The sequence below is a fragment of the Aptenodytes patagonicus genome, chromosome 1, assembly GCF_965638725.1.
Source record: "Aptenodytes patagonicus chromosome 1, bAptPat1.pri.cur, whole genome shotgun sequence".
In the NCBI taxonomy this organism is placed as follows: Eukaryota; Metazoa; Chordata; class Aves; order Sphenisciformes; family Spheniscidae; genus Aptenodytes; species Aptenodytes patagonicus.
Window position 1 is genome coordinate 86392516 of NC_134949.1, and position 20927 is coordinate 86413442.

At 39.4% G+C, this 20927-nt stretch overlaps 1 protein-coding gene across 5 annotated transcripts in view; it reads left to right on the plus strand.

Moving 5' to 3' along the window:
- The window catches only part of TSPAN9 (tetraspanin 9), a 198554-nt gene that overhangs the window by 79290 nt on the left and 98337 nt on the right, over positions 1-20927 (plus strand). For 4 of the 5 annotated variants that reach the window (XM_076346206.1, XM_076346181.1, XM_076346189.1 and 1 more), the window contains one exon: positions 5503-5582. In XM_076346206.1, coding sequence (XP_076202321.1) covers positions 5520-5582 — 63 coding nt within the window. In that variant the 5' untranslated portion in view covers positions 5503-5519. Of the gene's footprint in view, positions 1-4601; positions 5583-20927 lie in introns of those variants that run through there. The other variant, XM_076346172.1, reaches the window with a different exon arrangement.

The window sequence follows — 20927 nt, forward strand, 5'->3', positions numbered from 1 at the left end:
TGTCTACCATACAAAGTTGTCCTTGAAACCTACCTTGTTTCTTTCCAGTCCCATGATGGGCAGAATGCTTTGGATTTACAGCATGCAAGCTGGGAGCTCGGAAGGCCCCAGGATGTGCGATACAACCCTCAGAGCATCCAGGTTTTTGGTTATAAATCCTGCAGTCTTGAGAGCCCTGGGAACTCCAGGTATTTTGACTCGCTGGAGTCTGTAAGCTCTTTGTTGTGGAATCAGGAGCATGGAAGTCCTGGGAACTCCATGTTTTTCTCTCTCATGTGATACTAATTTCAGTTCAATTTTTTGGACATTCTTTTCCCTTTAAGCTTATTCCAAAACCAATTGTGTGTTTTTTTTAACTTGAGCTTTCATCTGTATACAACTGTATGCCAGAGTCTTAAGCTATTCTTTCCAACTCTTGTTCCCTATCTCCTTCTCATGGCCTTCCAGGATTCGGAGCCGTGACTGGAAAGATGTAGTCATTGAGTTTATACTCAGCAATCTCGATTCTTTGTCTACCTAGTGTACCCTGAGGAAGGCTTGTATAATTGAGTTCTTGGTCAATATAATTCAAAAGAAAAGAGTGAATTTAAGAACCATATCCCTCGAACACTTGATAGTGTATGCATTTGTGTGTCTCTGCAGGGCTCAGTATTGTTCTGAAGACATGTGGCAGGGTTACTAAAACTCATGATTTCTAAAAATAATTAATTTGAGAATGGTGCAATGGTTAGTGTACTAGCTGAGGCCATGTGAGGTGCAGATTCAGTTTGCTTTTCTGCCAGCAATTTCCTATTAATCCTCAGCAAATGTCTTGGTCCTTGAGTTCCCCCTATCTAAAATGGTGACAGTAGCACTATCCTACATAATAGAAATTGCAAGGTAAAATATAGAATAAGTTGTAAAATGGCTCGTATATCATGGTGACTGGAGTTTTTATTTTCCCTTTTTAAAAGCTCCTAGAGTTTCATATTTTCAAGTCAGGAATCATGGGAGACCGTAACAAAACTGTAAGATATTTTTGCTCAGTCTTCAGTGTTTGTTCCTGTTCTTGCCTATTGTAGTCCCTCTCCCTCTCACTGGATCAGCAAGATCATTTAAGGGGAATGTTTTGTAAAATGGATTTGGAACTTTTACAGGGGGAAAAATAAGCATAATTTTTATATATTGCTGAAATACATTTTATATCTGTATTATGTCTTTATAAATACATGGTTATAAATATGTGTATAAACTTGGCCAGCTTTTGCTCTGTTTTGCAGTATGGTTCCGTAAGCCAGTTGTGCAAAAACAGCTGAAGAGGGCAGAAACGGAGGGGTTCAGGAGCACTGTAGCTGGGCGTAATTGGCACTGAAGTTCTGGTGAGATAAAACTAAGGGCTGAGAAAAAATATTAAATATTTTGTGACTTCCAGTAAAAACTGAAGTTGTTGGGATCTCTATTTTGAGGACTATGGTGGACTGTTCCCAGGAGGGAACCAAGTAAATCAGTTTGAGTAGCAGAATCAGCCTATGTTGTTTGGGCCTTATTACTAATATCCTTCCTTTCCATTTTTCTGCTACACGCATTGTGACATCCATTTTCATACCTGGTATCTTAAAGTGGCCTAAATTCTTACCCTTGATACTTGGCTGAGCCATTTAGATGCGATGGACTGATGTTCGTTACCTTGTCCCAGGCATTTGTGTGTGGGACTGAAATGATTTTCTTGATGTGGAGACACCTCTCAGCAACAAAATTCTGTGATTCAGTAATCAAAGATTAATTAAGTATAGAGTGAACTTTTGAATGTTTTTTTATGCCCTAATTACTTAATAGAGGTGAGATCTGTGGTGAAGCAAAATGTGTTTGTTCCTGTGCTGATGTTACACTGTCAAGTGGGACCACCGTAAGGTGGTGTTGTATGGCCTTGCACCTACCACTTAAGTCTCAATCAGAGGCAGAGTTAAGTGCAGTAGCTAGTCAAAACACAGCTGGATGAACGGGTTACATCTTTTTCACTGCTTATTTTTTCAGCAAATAAGCAGTTGTGTGATTTATTAACTGAGCTACATAAATACTGAGTTAGAGTTCTAGCAGGAGGAAGTGGCATCTAATCTGTAAAGCTGCTCCATGGCCGCAAATTCAAGTGGCGGAAGGTTACTGAAGCTTGTAAAGTCTCTCTGGTGGCAACAGCATAACTGTAAGAGGGTCATACGTTTCCTTTGTACACAGCAGGAGGGGAGGCTGATCTGGAACTGTGTTTGCCCTAGTGCTTGTTTCTCAGGCTTGGATTTTGAAGCTGGCTATTGGCTATACGTGTGTCTTTGGTTGTTCGTTTTGAAGTATAAACTGTGACGTAGACCAGTCATGGAGAACCATTAATGGAAGATACATTGCAGGTAATGGTAAAGAAAACTAATCTTTTGTAGTATTTGAAGGCAAAAATAGAAAACTGGAAAATTTCAGTAAGGTCTAACAATGAAAACTTGGAAAAAAAAAAAAGCTTGGAGGGAGAGTTGTGTTGCTTTTTTTTTTTTTTTAACCACCAATAGAAATGTTTCCTCTATTTACAAACTGTGACTGGATTTGTCGAGATTTTTTTATTACAAAATATTCTTTGAGTTATTTAACCTTGAGGAGGGTGGATTATTTATTATTGTCATGTAATTTCATGCGGGAAGCTAAGGCAAATATTTATATTGCATTAGTTTTCACAAGTGCACAGCATTTTTTTTTGCTGAAGCTAGTCTCCATCAGTGTAAATTTTATGGCAAACCAATGGGTGCAACAGGAAAAAATGCTTTAAAATACTTGTGCATTCTCATAATTTTTTGGCTGAGAGCTCAATTTGTATGACAAGTAAAAACCACTGAAAGTATCTAGCTGCAGCATAGGATTGCAATGGCACAACTTGACACTGCCAGTAAGTGAATTTTCAAACAGAAGAGTTTTTTCAGACTTCTAAAACATTTGCTCAGACATTTGCTTTGTATTTGAATTGCGACTTACCCTGCAGGCTTGAGTGTCCGAGGCAGGTGCCTGGCTGTGGCCTACAAGTCCCTTCCATGTTTTTTTCTGAGAAAGTTGGTTCTTGGTGACTGCTCGTGTTGAAGTTTGTATGTGCACCATAGACATGTACAGAAATGCCCCACTCTACTTTGGTCACTGCTAATTTATCTTTTTTTACTTGGGTGTTTTGTAACACCCAAGTTGTTAAGAAAAGATAGCCTTTTCTGCTATCATACGCACTGCTGAGTGGTCATCTTGCAGTCGCCTTTCTGATGGACATGTTTGATGCAGGTAGTTCTGAAATGACTTTTGAAAAGCAAAGTGAATAAACACTGTTGATATAGGCTTGGGCCTGCCTGTTGTTAAAATGTTATTCTAGAGCAGAAGAGGTGAGAGAAAGATATTACATGTACAAACACCGGGTATTTCATGGCACCAAGTACTTTACGGTGGAGGGATCTTTTCTCAGAAAAAGCCTGTCAAGAAAGGTACAGCACTGTTTTAGGGTGTTGATTCAGATGTTGTTACATAAAAATTACAGGATTTTAAGGGGCTTTTGGGCATAGATATCTAAGTTGAATAAATGTTGTATTATCTTTTCTCAAAGATACCTGATAAAATAATTAACAGTGCGTTATAATGTGCATGTGAAAGGGTCAGTTGAAAATCGTGCATATTTTTGCTTTTCCTGGTAGCTGTATTTCTTTCATAGTGGCCTCCTAATATGGTTTCTTTCTTTACAAAAATAAAAGAATAACCTGCATTTTAAATCTGCTGTATCACTTTGCACCATCAGTGTGCTGCTTTTACGCTTACGACAAAATGACGAATTTGGAAGCACCAGGCGTGACCTGAAGTATTTCTCTTCCTCCCCTCCAGGCACTTGCACACAGACACACGTGCACATCATGCCCTCTCTGTTTCAGAGTCCTAGCAGGCATGTTGCGCTACTATCTGGAAAAGAAATGTGGCATTTGGGTCAGCGTTTCTAGTTCACAGACTACCTGTGATGTAAGATGGCTTACAGCCATACAGAAGAACAGTCTCTGACATACTAGTTAAATAGAGTGTCAATAGCTGCAGGTTCAGATATCCTTACATTTCAAGAGTTTTAAGAATTGATTGATGATCCCGTAAGAGACAGCAGCTCTGCTTTTCTGGTTATGGTTAATTATATCGCAGGTGATGGCGTCACATTATGTGCATGTATAACTGAGACGTGCCTATTCAGTGTATGCTGGGTGCTAGTCTATTCCAGTTCCTTGTCCCATGGCATTTGTTTAAGCCAGAAAAAGAATGTAAGTCACTGTTAATTTAATGAGCAGGGAGAGGTTAGCACCTGTCTATCTAATCCATACTTTTTCAGTATTTATTGCATTAAAGGAGTATCACTACCTCACAGTTCTAGCTCATAAACAGCTAAACAGTACTTGACATTTAAAGAGGTTTTCTGTTGTGCACTTGTATAGTCAAGAGTAATTCTAATCCTATTAAAGATATTATGTCATGGAGGCGTGCCCTGGGGGAGAAGGCTTCTGCTAACTGGCCCGACGGAAAGCAGAGGGGAGGGGCAAGCAGGAGGGTGGATTTATTACTCGATAGTTAGGTCAGGGATTTCTGTGGGAAATGCCCAGTGGTTGCAGTTGCTGATGATTTCACGGCAACAGCAGTGAAACACAGTGCGCTCCGATGGCTAGTTACTGAACGAGATACTGCAAATGGGTGGAAAGAAAAAAGACAGCGTGTGAGAGAGAGTCAGAGAGACACAGAGGGAAGCTGAGAGCAAGGAAAGTGCTCCAGCTCGAGGAGAGTCTCCCAGGTGTACTGCAGAAGCTTTTTGGAAATGGATGCAAGGACCATCTGCTGCCTATAGATTAGAGGGCTGTAGACTAGGAGCGGAGAGAAAGAGCTTATGGCTCTTTTGAATAAAAATCAAAGTTCTGCATAACTGATTCATCAAGATAAATCAATCAGGAGTATGCTCTTGCATGGGATATTAACGTATAAATCCATGCCACAGATAGACAGAGTACAGCTTACATTGCTATAAAAAATAAAACCAACAACAATGCAGTGAATAAATTCTGCAGTGATTATCTGATTTATGTACAAAGAAAAAGAGAAGCAAAACACAGACAGCTCTTACTGCACTGTGGTATTTGCAAGGCACTGCATTTAATGTTGAGAGATGCTATACATTAAATCTGACAACTGTGAAAAGAGAGATCATGGAGAAGTCAAGTAGTGAGGATTCTTCAATTCACCGGAGTCCATCTTTGGATAGCAAAGACTCAGATTTTGCTAAACCTTCTACCTCAGGGAGGCAATTTGGTCGAGGTTTTACTGCTGGAGCTTTCTATGGTACAACTGGATCACGCACACAGAGCCACACTGGGGTCGGAACCGGGACCGGCGTTGGGACTGGGACTGGCGTAAAAAGTGACAAATACAGTGCACCCAAAGGCAGCAAATACGTGGTCTTTTACCTGGATCTATCCTTTGTTTTCCTTTTAGAATTTAAGAAGTGCAACATGGCAAGAGGCTGCCTGTGTTGTTTGAAATACATGATGTTCCTTTTCAATTTGGTATTTTGGGTGAGTACTGCCTTTTCAGTTGCCTTCATTCGTTAGTGTATTCTGTACTGCTGCATTATGTGTATAGTGCATCTTTGAAGCAGTACAGTAAGTTCCCTCCTCCCCTCCCTCTCTCTCATACCTGCTTGGAATATTTTCAGTGTTAAACTTGTGTCTGTTGGGAAAAATGTACATGCTTTCTGTATATTTACTACCACCTGGTTACTGTAGTTTGGCTACTAATTCCTCAACTTGATGTTCTAATATGTGTTTTGAACTGGGTTATCTAAGAATGGGCAGAATTGTTGCCCTTTAAGGAAGAGCAGAATTATTGTAGCATTAAAATCCTGCAGTGGCAGGATTTTTGCATTCGGTTGTAATACTTCATGTTGCATTAAGCTGCAGGTTAATTTAAATTTGAGGTACATTCTCATTGTCATCGTAAATCTCATTTGCTTTTTGTAAATTTCATTTGACAAACTGCTTTTTCATTTGAAGGAAGTTCTGTCCCGTTTCTCCAATTAAAAACAATAAATCACGTATGTCCTAACCTCTTAAGGTATCAGCATAAATGTGAAATGACTGGAATGGTGAATTAATCTGGCTTCAGTTTCAGCTGCAGTTGTCCACATTGGTGTGTGAAGTTGGAGACTTGCACTTGCTTCTGAGGGATCAAAATTGATTTTCCTCCATCAGCCAAGAGGCATGAGGAGTTGTAACAATGCCTCAGCAAGCAAGTTAAAAGTGTAATGGCTACTTTGAGCAAGGTATTGTCATGTACAAGGGAGGGAAGAAAAGTTAAGTCATCTGGCAGCTAGGCATCCTTGAGTGAACAGTGTTGTTGAGGAAATCACAGGCTAATTGAAATACTGAGTATGCATGAATATAGCCCAATATGAAATCGTTTGTTTAGTTTGAAATCAAAGGTCACTGCTTTCCTGATCATTGCAAAGCTTGGGCACATGAACAAAATCATTCATGGTTGTGATCCAGAAATATACAGTATGCCTCATAAATAAATGAAAACACTATCCCTGGATTTATTTTGCAAAAAGGGGCATTAACATTCTAGTTCAGATAGCTACCTCTGGTATAGAGATATCATTGTTCAAATTAGGAGTCTTACTAGCAGCTTCTCTGTTTATCTTGACCTACTTACTGAAATAACCTTTAAGAGCAAAAGTTAATGGGAGATTTGGTGCGGTGTTGAACCACTCACGTAACAGTGAGCTTTTATCAGTAATAGACTGAAATGCTACAGTCACTGAACTTGTGGGAGTCTTACTTAAATAGAAAGGTAGAACTGGTCACTGAAGAACATCTGATCAAAGTTCACTTGTGATTTTTTTTAATTTTTTTTTCTTTTCTGTACACAAACCCTAACAGAAAGTTGCCTTAACTATTTCTGGAATAAATCACTTTGAACACACCAGATTTATATCAAACTGGCTATTTGACCCAATGCTACATTACTTTGACACCTTGGAAGTATTTTTTCATATGCTATCTGTTGTGATTAGTTTTGGAACAGCTTTTTTCTGATATCATTACCCATGTCCTCTGTGATCAGTCATTGGGTATCTCTTACCCCTCACCTTCTTAGATGCAATATCTTTCTTTGCTTTTATCTTCTTCCCAGGCAGCAATTTTCTTGACTCTGCATCAGATCTTCAGAGTTCCATTCATTGAACTTGCAAAAATATTTCAGACCTCATCTGCATGCTTATCTTTGTCTGCTCAGCTCCCACTGCACTTTTATACAAACACCTTGCTACTTAGGTTAAAACTAGCCTACCACCTGGAACAGTTCTCTAGTACCCTGTGCTTCTTCAACTCTTGCGTCTTAATCCCCTTTACACCCTCCCCACCATGTCTTTTATTGTGAGGCTTATGCCACTTTTCTTTCTGTTATTAAACTTTGTCACCACATCTCTGTCTAATATTCTAAAAATGCTTTTTGTATGAACCAGGCTATACAGAATGAAAATGATACTCTGGAATGGTGAATCTCTCAGATTATAGAAAAATGCTAAATGCAACGTCAGGTACTTCTCAGAGTAGTTTACAATAGAAATTTGATCCACCAACCTGGTTTAAATTGTTCGGAAGTCCCCCTTTCTTCACTTTAGCTGGCTTATACTCAGTTTTGCAAGCCAGTCTTGATGTTCCCATGCATCCTTCCAGAGGACTTCAGTCTTGCTAGTTTCTTATTTTTTTTTAACCAGGCTATTTTATTGTCTTGAGCCATTCAAATGAATAACATTATCATCGCTTTTTACTCATGGAAACATGAGCTAGAATGAAGCATACTACAGGCAGGTGTTCTGTAGTGCTGCTGCTGGCTTTGTACCTGGAATCTACTTTAGTTCTACTATGACTGTCTGACAGGTTTTGGATGTTTGGCTCTGTATGTGCTCCTTGCTGACACTGTGCACTTGCAGTCTCTCTCACTCCTGCCCTGAACTCTCCTGCTAGCCCAGCCCTGGGCTCTCCACACAGCTCTGCCAGTGCCCTCTGCTCCTACCCTGTCCTGAAGCACTCCCTGCTATTTCAGTCCTGTCTTTCTTCTTAACCCATTTTTTCCATTCCCAGGTTTGCCTGTTCTCATTGTTTCCTTCTGAATTTCTGTTAAGAAACCCAAGTCCAAAAACATGAAGTTGTGGCCTGCTCTTGAGCAGTGACTATCATCTTCGTAATGCAAGGTGATTTATTTTTAAAAAGAGAAGACTAATTTTTAAACATGAAGTTTTCTGATCCTGTAATTCAAAGCAGAATGAGACTCCTGGTCTTCAGAGGTGAGGAGACCACGGCCACACTGTTATCTTCTGACAAAGGCAAGAAGCATTTTGGTTTTTTTCTGGTTTTGTTTTTTTTTTTTTTTAATAGAGGAACCAATTTAGGCAACTGGAAACAGAGATGGAGAAACTGTGTTTCAGTGAGTCTTTAAACAGGTGCCAGTCTAGCAGCTGTACAGCTGCAATAGGCAATCCGGCTGACCAGCTTGCTTGCCACAAAGCTACATTGTTCTGAGCCTGCAGTAGCAGAAAGCCCGTCTCACGGGAAGTATTGTTCTGCCATAGTAAAATGATGTTTCTGAGATGCTTCCTCTGAAAATGAAGACTGGTGGTATCCTTTGGCATCTCAGAATGCTGGCCACTATTGTCTTGAACGATTCTCAATGTTGGCCCAAAGAAGGATGTTCCTCTATAGAAAAAGAGGAATCTTTTTCCATTATTTGCTTCTTGACACACAGAAAAAAGCTGGGACCTAATCTGTCCCTCATGTGGCAGTGAGCTGTACTACTCCTTCAGCCTGGCAGCCAGCTCATATATGTTTGAAGACCAATTATATATGTATATTATATGCATTATTTTTATATAGACTATTTAATATATTTTAATATATATACATATATATGTATACACATGTATATGTTTGAAGGTGATGGAGAAGTGCAGTGGTTAGTGGATTCTCTCTGTCATTATGTAGCAAACATACTGTCGCTGTGATAACTATGATAAAGAGGTGGTGCATGCCCAGCAAGAATTTAGTGTTTGTGAATTGGATTCATGACAACAAAATACAGTTTTTGAAAATTAGTAGCATGCGTATTAGTTAATGTGGAAGGATCACATGTGAGTTCTGCAAAGCAAATTGATCTAAGTGGGGCCCAGCAGTAAGTTGAAACAGAAGGTGTTTCTCCACCATATCACTAAGAGCTTCAGGTACTTCTCTGTGGCCCTCTGATTCTTAGTTCTTGGCCATCTGGCATGCTTTCTTTGAGATTAGGAAAGTCTGAGCTGAGGGTTAAGAAAGCTTATAGTATTTAATTGTGTGGCTAGGATGATGATTTACACTGAATTCATCCTAAGTGCATAATATGTTTTGCAAAGGGACTGGGCAACTACAAATGTTAGCTGATTTAGTTTGCCTTCGGGAATATTTATGTGCAAACATATGGAGATTGCAAAGTAGCCAATATAGCTCTGCAGAAGAAATAAAATATTGATTTTTGATTCTACCGATACAGCTTAATTATCAAGAAAGGTAGTCATATATAATATAAACGTTAGGGTATATGTCTTTCTAGGGTAGATTTCACTTCATTGTTTTATTAGAGAAAAGGATTACAATAATTATTTTCACAAAATGCATCAGAAAATCTTACTGGCTATAAAATGGAAATTCTATAAAACATAAATTTTTAAAAGAAATTTCACTTGTGAAATGAGAATTTCATAGGGTCCTAAAAGGGAAATTTTGAAGTGACAGGAATAAGTTATAAAACTTCACTGGAGAACTTTGCAAGTAGACAGTGGTCATGGTTACATTTTGGGTTGTTCTATTCATTTAACTAAGGTTAATGAGTCCACATACAGTGAAGCATTCATAATACACATCCTGTTAGATTTTAGCATTGCTTAATTTTAATAGAAAATGCATTTTATTAGAGGGAACATATGGCAAGATTATTAAATCTCTGATCTTCTGTGTTTCAGGAAGAGCTAAGGAAAGCTAAATATAGTCAAGAAGATCCTTAATGTGGTTTATTTGTTAAATTGTTTACATTTAAACAACTACAAAAAAATCTGATAGGAATAATACCTATTTATTAATGGTATAATTATAAGCAGAAGTTAGCATTTATCTAAGTTAAATGGAGTCAAATTTACAAATTCAGATATTTAATATTCAGTTTTAAAGTAAATTTTATAATAGGTTGGGAGCATTTTCCTTTCGCTAAAACATAAGACTAGAAGAGAAAAAGATGGGCTGGAAACTCGCTGGTCCAGAAGTAGCAGCAAAAAGTCAAATACAGCAAATTTTTCACTGATACTCTGTTATTAAAATAATGGATAAAGACTATTGCTCCTGAAGAGTATTTTTCTGCATTAATTATTTGTCTAATTTAATCTTACAGCGGGAGTAATTAATATTTTTTCCTGTAGATTAAAAACAATGTTGTGTGTTTTGTCAGTGAGCATAAAGACAGTAGTACAGCAGCCATGCAGGTCACTTTTACTAAAGTTTCAAATCAGGCTAAAAGAAAGGGAGCATGTCCATTCTCTGGGTCTGGCTGCTGTCAGAGCTATCGGCACTGTAAAGCAGCTAAGAATTTTAGAATGGTTTATATAAGGTAATCCATACGTATTTATACCAAACTGGAACATATACTATAGTGCACTGTTTAGTTTGAAGTAGAAGGCTGTACTGCTTAACTGAACCTGTTGGACAGACAGTTAAATCTTGTGAAGAGACTTTGTCCATACGCATAACTGAAAGTTAATCTCCGAGGTTTAAGGGGGGGTGGACAGTTTGTCACTGAAATGAGAACAAAATTGCTAACTACAGACAGCTTAGAACAGGAAACACATTCAAATTCTCTCTTTTTTGTCGTCTCCCCCCTCACTGCATTACCTGATGTTCCCCATTTTCTGACACAGGGAATAATGACAGGGAGAGGCAGTGAGTGACCCTGGGATGCTTGTCTCTTGACATAATAGCGATATTTACTTCTGTCGTATTTTGACTCTAATGACATAAGTCAGCAGTGCAGTGACAATTGTGGTACAATCCCATGAAAGTAAGACTGTTCAAAAATAAACAAACAAGCAAAACAAAACAAAAACAAAATGACTCTTCCCCCTCCTCCCCCCGCCCCGAACAAACAAACCCCACCCTCCCTCCCCCAAAACAAAAAAAAACCCAAACCAAACAAGCAAGGCAGTCAAATCTGGAAAAAGCTAATGTTTTCAGTCACATTAGCATTTTGGGGCCGGTCTTGTTCAATATCTTTATCAATGATCTGGATGAGGGGATTGAGTGCACCCTCAGTAAGTTTGCAGACGACACCAAGTTGGGTGGGAGTGTTGATCTGCTCGAGGGTAGGAAGGCTCTGCAGAGGGACCTGGACAGGCTGGATCGATGGGCCGAGGCCAACTGTATGAGATTCAACAAAGCCAAGTGCCGGGTCCTGCACTTCAGCCACAACAACCCCATGCAGCGCTACAGGCTTGGGGAAGAGTGGCTGGAAAGCTGCCTGTCGGAAAAGGACCTGGGGGTGCTGGTTGACAGCCGGCTGAACATGAGCCGGCAGTGTGCCCAGGTGGCCAAGAAGGCCAATGGCATCCTGGCCTGTATCAGAAACAGTGTGGCCAGCAGGAGTAGGGAAGTGATCGTGCCCCTGTACTCGGCACTGGTGAGGCCGCACCTCGAATACTGTGTTCAGTTTTGGGCCCCTCACTACAAGAAGGATGTCGAGGTGCTGGAGCGTGTCCAGAGAAGGGCAACGAGGCTGGTGAGGGGTCTGGAGAACAAGTCTTATGAGGAGCGGCTGAGGGAACTGGGACTGTTTAGCCTGGAGAAGAGGAGGCTGAGGGGAGACCTCATCGCTCTCTACAACTACCTGAAAGGAGGTTGTAGCGAGGTGGGTGTTGGTCTCTTCTCCCAAGTAACTAGCGATAGGACGAGAGGAAATGGCCTCAAGTTGTGCCAGGGGAGGTTTAGATTGGATGTGAGGAAAAATTTCTTTACTGAAAGAGTGGTGAAACATTGGAACAGGGAAGTGATTGAGTCCCCAACCCTGGAGGTATTTAAAAGACGTGTAGATGAGGCGCTTAGGGACATGGTTTAGTGGGCATGGTGGTGTTGGGTTGACGGTTGGACTCGATGATCTTAGAGGTCTTTTCCAACCTCAATGATTCTATGATTCTATGATTCTATGAATTCAGTTTTTAGTAGGGATTTGATAAACTGTGAAAAGATTCCAGCTTTTCGTTTTAGTTTCCCCTCCAAATGGTATAGCACTGTTGGTGTGCCTATACAAACATGCACCTCTGGGGGAGAACAATTAGATAAACGTTTTAGCATGTCAACGTTTTGGCTGGGAGGAGAAGGAAAGGTAATATTTAGTTCAAACGGTGTGGTGTCCTAATGAATACGACGTAAATAAAGTCCATTTAAAAACCTGTATGATGACATTACAGAATAATATTCAACCATTATTAGAGGCCTGAGATTAGTTTTAATTTCAAATTACGAGGTTTGCTTCAGAGCTGAGTTAGACTGGTTAATCCAGGTAGCGAGGGCTCCATAACTGGTTTTAGGGTCTAAGCTGTTTCAACTTGATAGGAAAGACACCCGATATGGTATTTTTCACAGTGTTTCTCTCGCTAACTGTTCTTTGCTAACACCATATTCTATTCAGGTTGTTTTATTTTTTTTGTGTTTGGTTTTTTTTTCCTCATTATTTTTGTTTTCCTTCAGTGTGGAAGTGTTTTTACTCTAGCTGTAGGTAGGCGTGAGAGCCATTTGTGTCTGTTATTTTGGATAAATGATGAGTTGATTCATGACTCAAAAAGCAGTTTTGTTGTATACATCTGTCATAATGTAGCCTGCTGGACATAGTTAAATCATTTGTATATGAGAAGGTTTATAGTAATGGAAAGTGAGAAGTGGAATAAGAATTTCAAACTGGAAAACAAATTACTATACTCCAGCCCTCCCTGCCCCATCGAACTCCCAGAGTTAAATCTTTCTTTAAATATATGACTCAGGTTCTATTCATCATATCCTCCATCTGCGTGACCTTAAGCAAATTTCTTCAGCCTTCTGTGGCTCAATTCCCCTAACTTTTAAAAATAATGATGATATCAACTTTTATAAAGTGATGATTATAACCATGGGGTACAATTATTGTTATCTTTGAATAAGCGTAATAACTGTAATGTTTCTTACTTACCTCTGGACTCCTAGACCCATGCAGAACATTTCAGAAAGCTGCTTGATTGGGCTTCTGTTAGCATGCTCCCTTTTTGTCTGTTTCTGCTACCTTCCAGGTGAGTAAGTCTGCAAGAGGCTGATCCAAACGGGTATAATCTTCCTCATGCGAGTAGAGGATGAGCTTGTGACTCCGTTATCTGGCTGTCAGAGGAGGCATCTAATTTTGCTTATTTAAATGCTGCTGACACAGAACAAGTCCTGGGTGGAAAAGATGGGACGATGCAGTCCAATTTGTGGGACGTAAAGTTCAGTTAATTGGGGTTTTGTTGTACATAAAGTTAGGATGTTCCTAATGGGCAGCCAAGTTGTCACAGATAATATGGTATACTATACTTAGTAGCTCCTCTGTGTTTATCCCCTATAATTTGTAAAGTTACCCAACCTTTCAGCAACTCATGGAAACTTTGAATCAAAGGAGGAATTCTGCTGGATATCTTGGGCTTTGCTTTAAATATCTTGCAGGAATAAATAAACCACACCTTCCAAACAAAGTAAAGAAACCTTATATGGCTGAAGATGTGTTATTAAATGGTGAGTGTTTGCTGAACTTGTTGGTGTGGTCACATAAAACTTAATCATTTTAATATCACTTCACAGAAATGGCTGCAGGCACTGAACTCAAAGCAATTTCACAACGTTCTGAAACAAATTAGCTTTAAATCAACTCAGATCTCCATTCAGCTCAGTCCCTTGCTGCTTAGGAGCAACTTAAATTGCTGAATTTATTCAGCAGAGATGATTGACTTCCAAGCGTTTGGAAATTTGACTGGGATGATCGTTCTTCTTTCCTCCTGCTTTTCTTGAGCTGGGCCAAAATTCACATGGCTGTCCAAACCTTTTTCATTTAACTACTCCATCCAGTGTAGCAGGGATTGTGAATGTTCTTGGGACCTGCTGCCAGTTTGAGTTTTAAAAGTCATCTGCAGCTCATCTTCAATAATGTCTCTCAAAACTTGCCACCATGGCCAATAGCTTTATCACTGCTCAGGTAATGCAGGTAGGGCTAGGTTTTCCACAGGGTTACGATACATCCAGGCAATGTTTGTGGTTGTCCTTAATCAAGGCATAGCCAAATTCCTACAATCTTAGTAACCAATCTGAACGCATCTTTAAGTGTTTAGTGTCACAGTTAACATGCTGGCTCTCTTGTCTCCTCTCTCACCCAGAGCCTCTGTGCTGTCTGGGAAGACAGAGCTGTTGGTTACCCCTTGCATCCCTTGGAAGGGGATGCAAGCTGAAGCACAGAATGACTAGCTTGCCATTTCTTGTATTTATTTCTTTGCCTCCTTGTGTTTGCTATGTTTTTGTTGTTAAATGCAGTAAATGAGAATTAACTTTTCAGAGTCAAAAGAATTAATAATGTTTGCAAATATTACTTCTGTTTTAGTGGGGAAGGAATTCTGTACCCATGGATTCTTGTTGAATCTGCTTGGTCCTCATTGCAAGCTGCATTTGGTACTCTTGTCTTTTTGTCTGTCTTCTGACTCTCCTGAATGAAAATACCTTGTGCTGTTTCTAATCAATGCACCAGGGATACGTAGTTTTGAAAATACATTGAACTAGTGTCTGTATGTCTGTCTTCCCATATAACACTGGCAAGTCATGAGGCATCAGGGATTGAATTTGTATCTTTTTTATTTCTTTTGTGGATTTCCCCATACTTCTGTTTTATGTGCATTCTGGTACAATTTCTACATCTGTAGGTACAAACTGGAGGTCTGCAATAGCAAATGATCACATTACTTACTGTTGATTCTTAAAAGTGTATGACACACATTGAGAGTTGCAAGGAATTAAAACCAGCAGAAACTGGTATGCTAATCATTTGTGACTTACAGAATTATTAATTTCTAACACTGTAAGGAGTTGTAACTAAGTATTTTTTTTTAACTAAAATAAGTGGGTTTTAATGATTTTTAATTTTTTTATGGTGAAGAAAACTGAAGCAAGACAATCATAAGCTATGGAGGAAGATAAGATTATGAACAGATGACTATAAGCTGTAGGGTTCATCAGCTTAACGAATTACTAGTCATTAGCAGAGATGCATTAGTTGCTTGTGTGCACGTTTCTACCATGCTGCACATGTGATGCAAAGCATGTTAACATAAACCAGGCAGTTTACTCTGCAAATAATGTGTGTAATGGTTAACAGTGGAAGCAGTTAACTTGGAGTAATTCTGTCATATATAATCATATCTGTGTACTGCAATGTAAAATCACTGAGTCTGAAATTATGCAAAAATGAAACAGAGGGAAAAGAATTGGCACTGTACTATTCAATCAAATTTTCTCACTTAATTTGCTATCATGGCGAACTAGATACTTACTCAAAGTTACTAGAAGGGCTACTTTTGAATCAGAGGTTTGTTCTTTTAGGCTTCTTGATTGATGTATTAAGCACACTTTTCTTTAAATGATGCTGCTGAATACTTACATTTTTTTGGTAGCTGTGTCACTGCTGAGTATTGTGGGTTCTTCACATGACTCATTTCTCCTTCTGTATTGTCTTGGCGAGTTTCCAACCAATCATGATCTTAAGCTGGTAAGAGGGCTGTCTATCAATGGATTGCAATTCAGAAATGTAAACATCTTATTTTGTCTCATTTCATAGTAGTTTTAAACTAAATTGATGGTTAAGAATCTTCTTGTCCTGTACTTCTGTGCCCCCCTCCCCCCCCTTTTCCTCTACATCTAGCTATTACTGTGTCCCAAAGAGTGCCTTTTCTTCTGCAGTGTCCTCTGGATGCAAAGACACAGTTAAATTAGAAAAAAATAAACTTTATGTTCTCAATTGCTCTTTCCTTAGAGTTTTGATTGCCCTGTCATCTCCATTTTCACTGCTTTAAGGAATTGACATTACATCTGTTGCCATAATCCCAGACTGCCTTAGGACCACTTAGTATATTTATCCTCTTGACACCTTGTAAGTACAGGCTGTGCTTTTATCCTCCTGATACAGATGGAAAGCTGAGCCACCAAAACAAAGAGAATGGCTGCAGTGGAGCACAGGGTAGAGGGCTGAGAGCTATTGGAGACCAGAACTAGCAAGTCCACATGTAGCACAGTTCAGCACGGGTAGGCTTGTGTCGAGTTCTGCTCGGCTGTGTGTGCCCGGCATTGCCCATGAGCTCAGAAATCCTGCCGATCACCTATCTCGAGCTTGGGTGTCTTTGCAGCAGTCTTCCCTGCACTTTCATTTCCAGATTAGCTTGGGCAGAGACAGCTTAAATCTGTCTATATCCATGGTGTAGATGTGTCCTACTAAGAGACTTGTACAAAGTTAAACTGAAGTTGAATCTGGATCTCTAAAGTCCTTGGTATCTTAAGCAACAGGCCATCTGTTACACACCGTGCCTTGTGAGAGACTTGATGCAGGCAAGCCACCTCTGAACTCCACATGCTTGTGCAGCATGGTCCACAGGCACAACACTCCTTTCAGATTTAGGACCCGTAGACAATCCTTTTATTTGGCTGTGTACTCCAGAGGTCTAGCATGTCACTGACTTCCAGAAGTAGCTAGAAGAGTGGAATTTTTCTCATGACACATAATGTAAATCCTAAACCTCCCCACCACCTGCAAAGTGTCACTAAGAAAACTGAAGTTCTCTTCTTGAGATTGTCATCCAATAGATGACAGTCAAGGTGAAGACTTTGCTATGGGTTGTCTCTCTTTATGGTGTCCATTGTAATTTTTTTTTTTTATGACTCCAAACCAGCTAATAAAATAATTCCATAAATGATAAATAAGTAAACCAACATTGTATTTAACACTTACAGAAGGTAGAGATAAGAAAACAAAAAAGTTTCCTGTTGCATGTCTGGCAGTAACAATTCTTTCTATTTTCCATAGCCCCTCAAGCCATATGTTTGTCTTCTACTGTTAGAGCAACGTTTGCTCTAATGGCTTTTTCAGCCTATGGAATGTAAAAAGAACTCTCTGGTGGGATCTTTTTTTTCCACTGTCAGCATCTGGGAGGATGTTGGGTTTATGTCTTTCAGTGCAGCATTGGTTTTGTGTCTTATGGGATGTACTTTAAAATGCAGATAGCTAGTGTTATCTTTGATCCTGTTTTGTTATTTTTGTGTTTGTTTAGGCTTTTTTTAGGTGTTATCTACTCTGCTCATAGAAGTGACCTGTGGAGGTGGCTATGATGTATGACGTTGGTGTGATAGAGCTATCTGTTACTTTGGCAGGTTGGAATCCCACTTTCTTGGGAATTTTAACTTTTTCTTTCTGCCTTTAGGTAGAAATGGAAGCTGGCACTATTGCTGGATTTTCTCCTTGTTTTGTTTCTTAGCTTGTTCTTCCATTTACAACTTAATTGGAATAAATCATTCTTGTGCTTTATAATTTATTAGATGTTAGTGGTAAGGTTTCTAACATTCTGCTGTGGGCATTTAAATTGATGATCCAAATAAACTGTAGTGGGGTTACAAGTTGAGACAGTTAAGACTACTATGTTTGACTTCTAGTGGTTTGATTTATCTCCCATTCATGAGGCTCAAATGTAAAACTGGATATATTGGATCAGACCAAAAGTTTGCATATCCCATCTTTGAAAGTAGATGGTAAAGAACGCTTAATAGACACTAAAGGAATTGAACAAATTCATGGAACTCCTTTGAGTCATTTATCCTATGGCGTTCCTAAATTCTCTGGCACTAAGTTCACTTATTTAATTATGTATTCTGTGAAAGAGCACTTCCTTTTAAGCCTACTGCGTGATAATTTCAATAGATGCTGACAGATATTCTGAAAAACGGGGAGCTGTCCTCCTTTCTGCTTGTCCTTATTGTTTTTATTTATTTTATTTCATTACTGGAATGGGAAGAAAAATCAGAGAAATTCTAATTTAAAATTAGGTTACTGCAAAAGTAGTACTTAGCAGTGCTTAGCATAGCATATGTTTAGATCATAGAAAAATTCTAGGTTGGTAGGAACCTCTAGAGAACATCTGGTCCAACCTTCTGTTGAAAGCAAGGCCTTAGATTATGTTACCCAAGGCCCTGTCAAGCTCAGCCTTGCGTACTTAGAGCAAGAGAGATTCCACCATTTCTCTTGGTAATCTGTTCCAATGTTTAATTGTTCTCAGTTCATTCAGTTTGTTCTCAGTTTTTCTTACAGCCACACCGAAATTTTCCCTGAAGCAACTTGTGCCCATTGTTTGTCTTGGTGGCACTCTGCTGGATGGTCTCCAATTTCTTGAGCTGGGACGACCAAACCTGGACACAGTAATCCAAGTGTGGTCTAACAAGTGCTGAGTAGAGTGGAATAATCACGTCCCTTGAGCTGCTGGATATAGTCTTGCCGCATTGGCAGGTTGGGGCAGGATTTAAATGCTTACGCTAATATTTATGCTGTCCTGGTGTACTGTGGTGTAGCTTTTAACTTCAAGTTTAGAGCAGCAGCATGCATAGCACTCCATATAGAGTTCAGTGAGATGAAGAAGCTTTACTGTGAGGACAGAAATGTTTTCTTCCTCACTTTTGAGCATTTACGCTCATAATACATTGCTGCAATTAAACACTTTCATCCTTTTATTGTTTTTCCCTCCAAGAGTGGATCTGACTGCCTTCCCTTGTAGGCTTTCCTGAAGTACACTTCAACTAAAACACTTCTGCTTCTTTGAGCCATTCAGCAGTTTTTGTAGCCCATCCTGCAGCTGTGTCACTGTAAGTCATACTTAGTTTTAAACTCCATCCAGCTTGAATGTACAGTTGGCGCAAGTGCTGACAAGAACAAAAACATTGATCTTATCACTCCCCCATCCAAGCAGCCGCAGTGTATGATTGTGTTCTCTAGTACAGTATATTGATTTTATGCATTGCTATATGTGTTACACTGCTTCACAGTATTTATTGGAACTGCTGACTGCTTTTTTTCTTCCACAGTACTTTTATTTCTGGTCTGATCAGGGCTCCTGCAGTCCAGCTAGTGCTTGTTTTCACTGTTATGATTAGTCTCATCGACAGGGTGTATATCTCAGAATCATGAGATTTTAGGAGTTCATGATTTTTACCAGGGGTGGGGGTGGGGTGGGTTAACGGTTGTGGGGTTTTATTTTGTTTTGGTTTTTTTAAATAAAAAGCTAAATTTTTTTGTGTATTCTCATGCATGGCTTTTTTTAAGTGATACTTTATATTTTAGACTTACATTGGGGGAGGTCAGGGAACAGCTAAACCTTGAAAACCATGTGTCTGTATGAAAAATAGTCTGTAGAAATAGAGCTGTTGGGTTTTTTAAACGTTTCATTGAAGTGCAGACTGCATGACAACTCTGTGTGTTTCCCAACAGTGTATCTGTTCTGACATGTGTCCTAGTTTTAGTCCTTTTTCAAGTTCCTGAATGGGTTTTCTTCAGAGGGCTATGTTAGAGCCCAGCAGTATTTCTTTCAGGATACTTCATCTTGCTTGTCCTCACAGAAATAGCTGGGATCAAGCATGTTTCCACAACACACAGTTCTGGAACGTCCAAGAATGCAGGTTTCTCACTTAAAAGCTTCTGCAGCTGTGTGTGAGCAGTAATAAATGGTTGACACAAGCCTCTGGGGACAACTTTAAATGGGTGAACGGTTCCCTATTTCAGCAGTCTCGGGGTTTTTTTCCCCACTGGTTGGATGCTATGTTATGAGCCTGACCCAATCCTTAGTGACAGCTTGTCAGGCTGATTAATGTAGACTCCAGAGAATAGCTCTTTGCTGTCTCATTGATTCATTTTGCCAATAGAATTCACATTCCTGTAGTGTGAATAATAAACAAGTGATTTAATGAGTTCCCCCCAACCTATTCCAAATGGCATATCCTGATTGGAGCAGGACATACTTTTGGGAAGCTTAAATACTTGCTGTGTGTTACATGCTGAAGATCCACTGAATTATATACTTCACCCATAAATCCAAATTAGAAAGTTAAGGATGAATTTTCTTCTGTGCCATACAGTTAGACACATTATCAGAAACTTCACTGATATTTAAATTGTTACTTACTTCTAATTTTTCTGGTTCTTAACCACTATTTTTTTTTTTCCCTCTGTGCTTCCCACCCTGGAATGTGTTTCTCGTGAAACTATTATTTCTTTGCAGCATTCCCTATTTTTTGTCTCAAAAGGTGACATGCAAAACGTGGGAAAAGGTTTGGTCTTCCTCAAGGCTGTCCTTATCTCCTGTATCCTTGATGTTGGTATTTTTTGGTGGTGTCCCACCTTGTTTTGTGGTCCTGTGTATAACTCTTCCATAGGTATTGGCTGTCCCAGTTCCTGCATCTTGGGAGACTCTCGGGAGCGTGAAAGAACAGAGAGCATTACGGCACAGCAGGAAGATAGGGGAGTAGAGCCAGAGCAATGGAAAGGAGAAAGAATTTCTTGTTTGGATCTGGATGGTTTCTGTTTCCTTATTATTCATGAACTCTTACGACCCCAGTTAGGAGATCCTGATTCTGGATCTGCAAAGACTTCTCCAACAAACATATTCAAGAAGGATGTGCATAAAATTAATATAAAAGGAGGAAAACAACACTATTGTAATTCTATATGGTCTCTTACTTGTGGGAACATATACATAGAAGTATTTTTGTCTTTTAAAG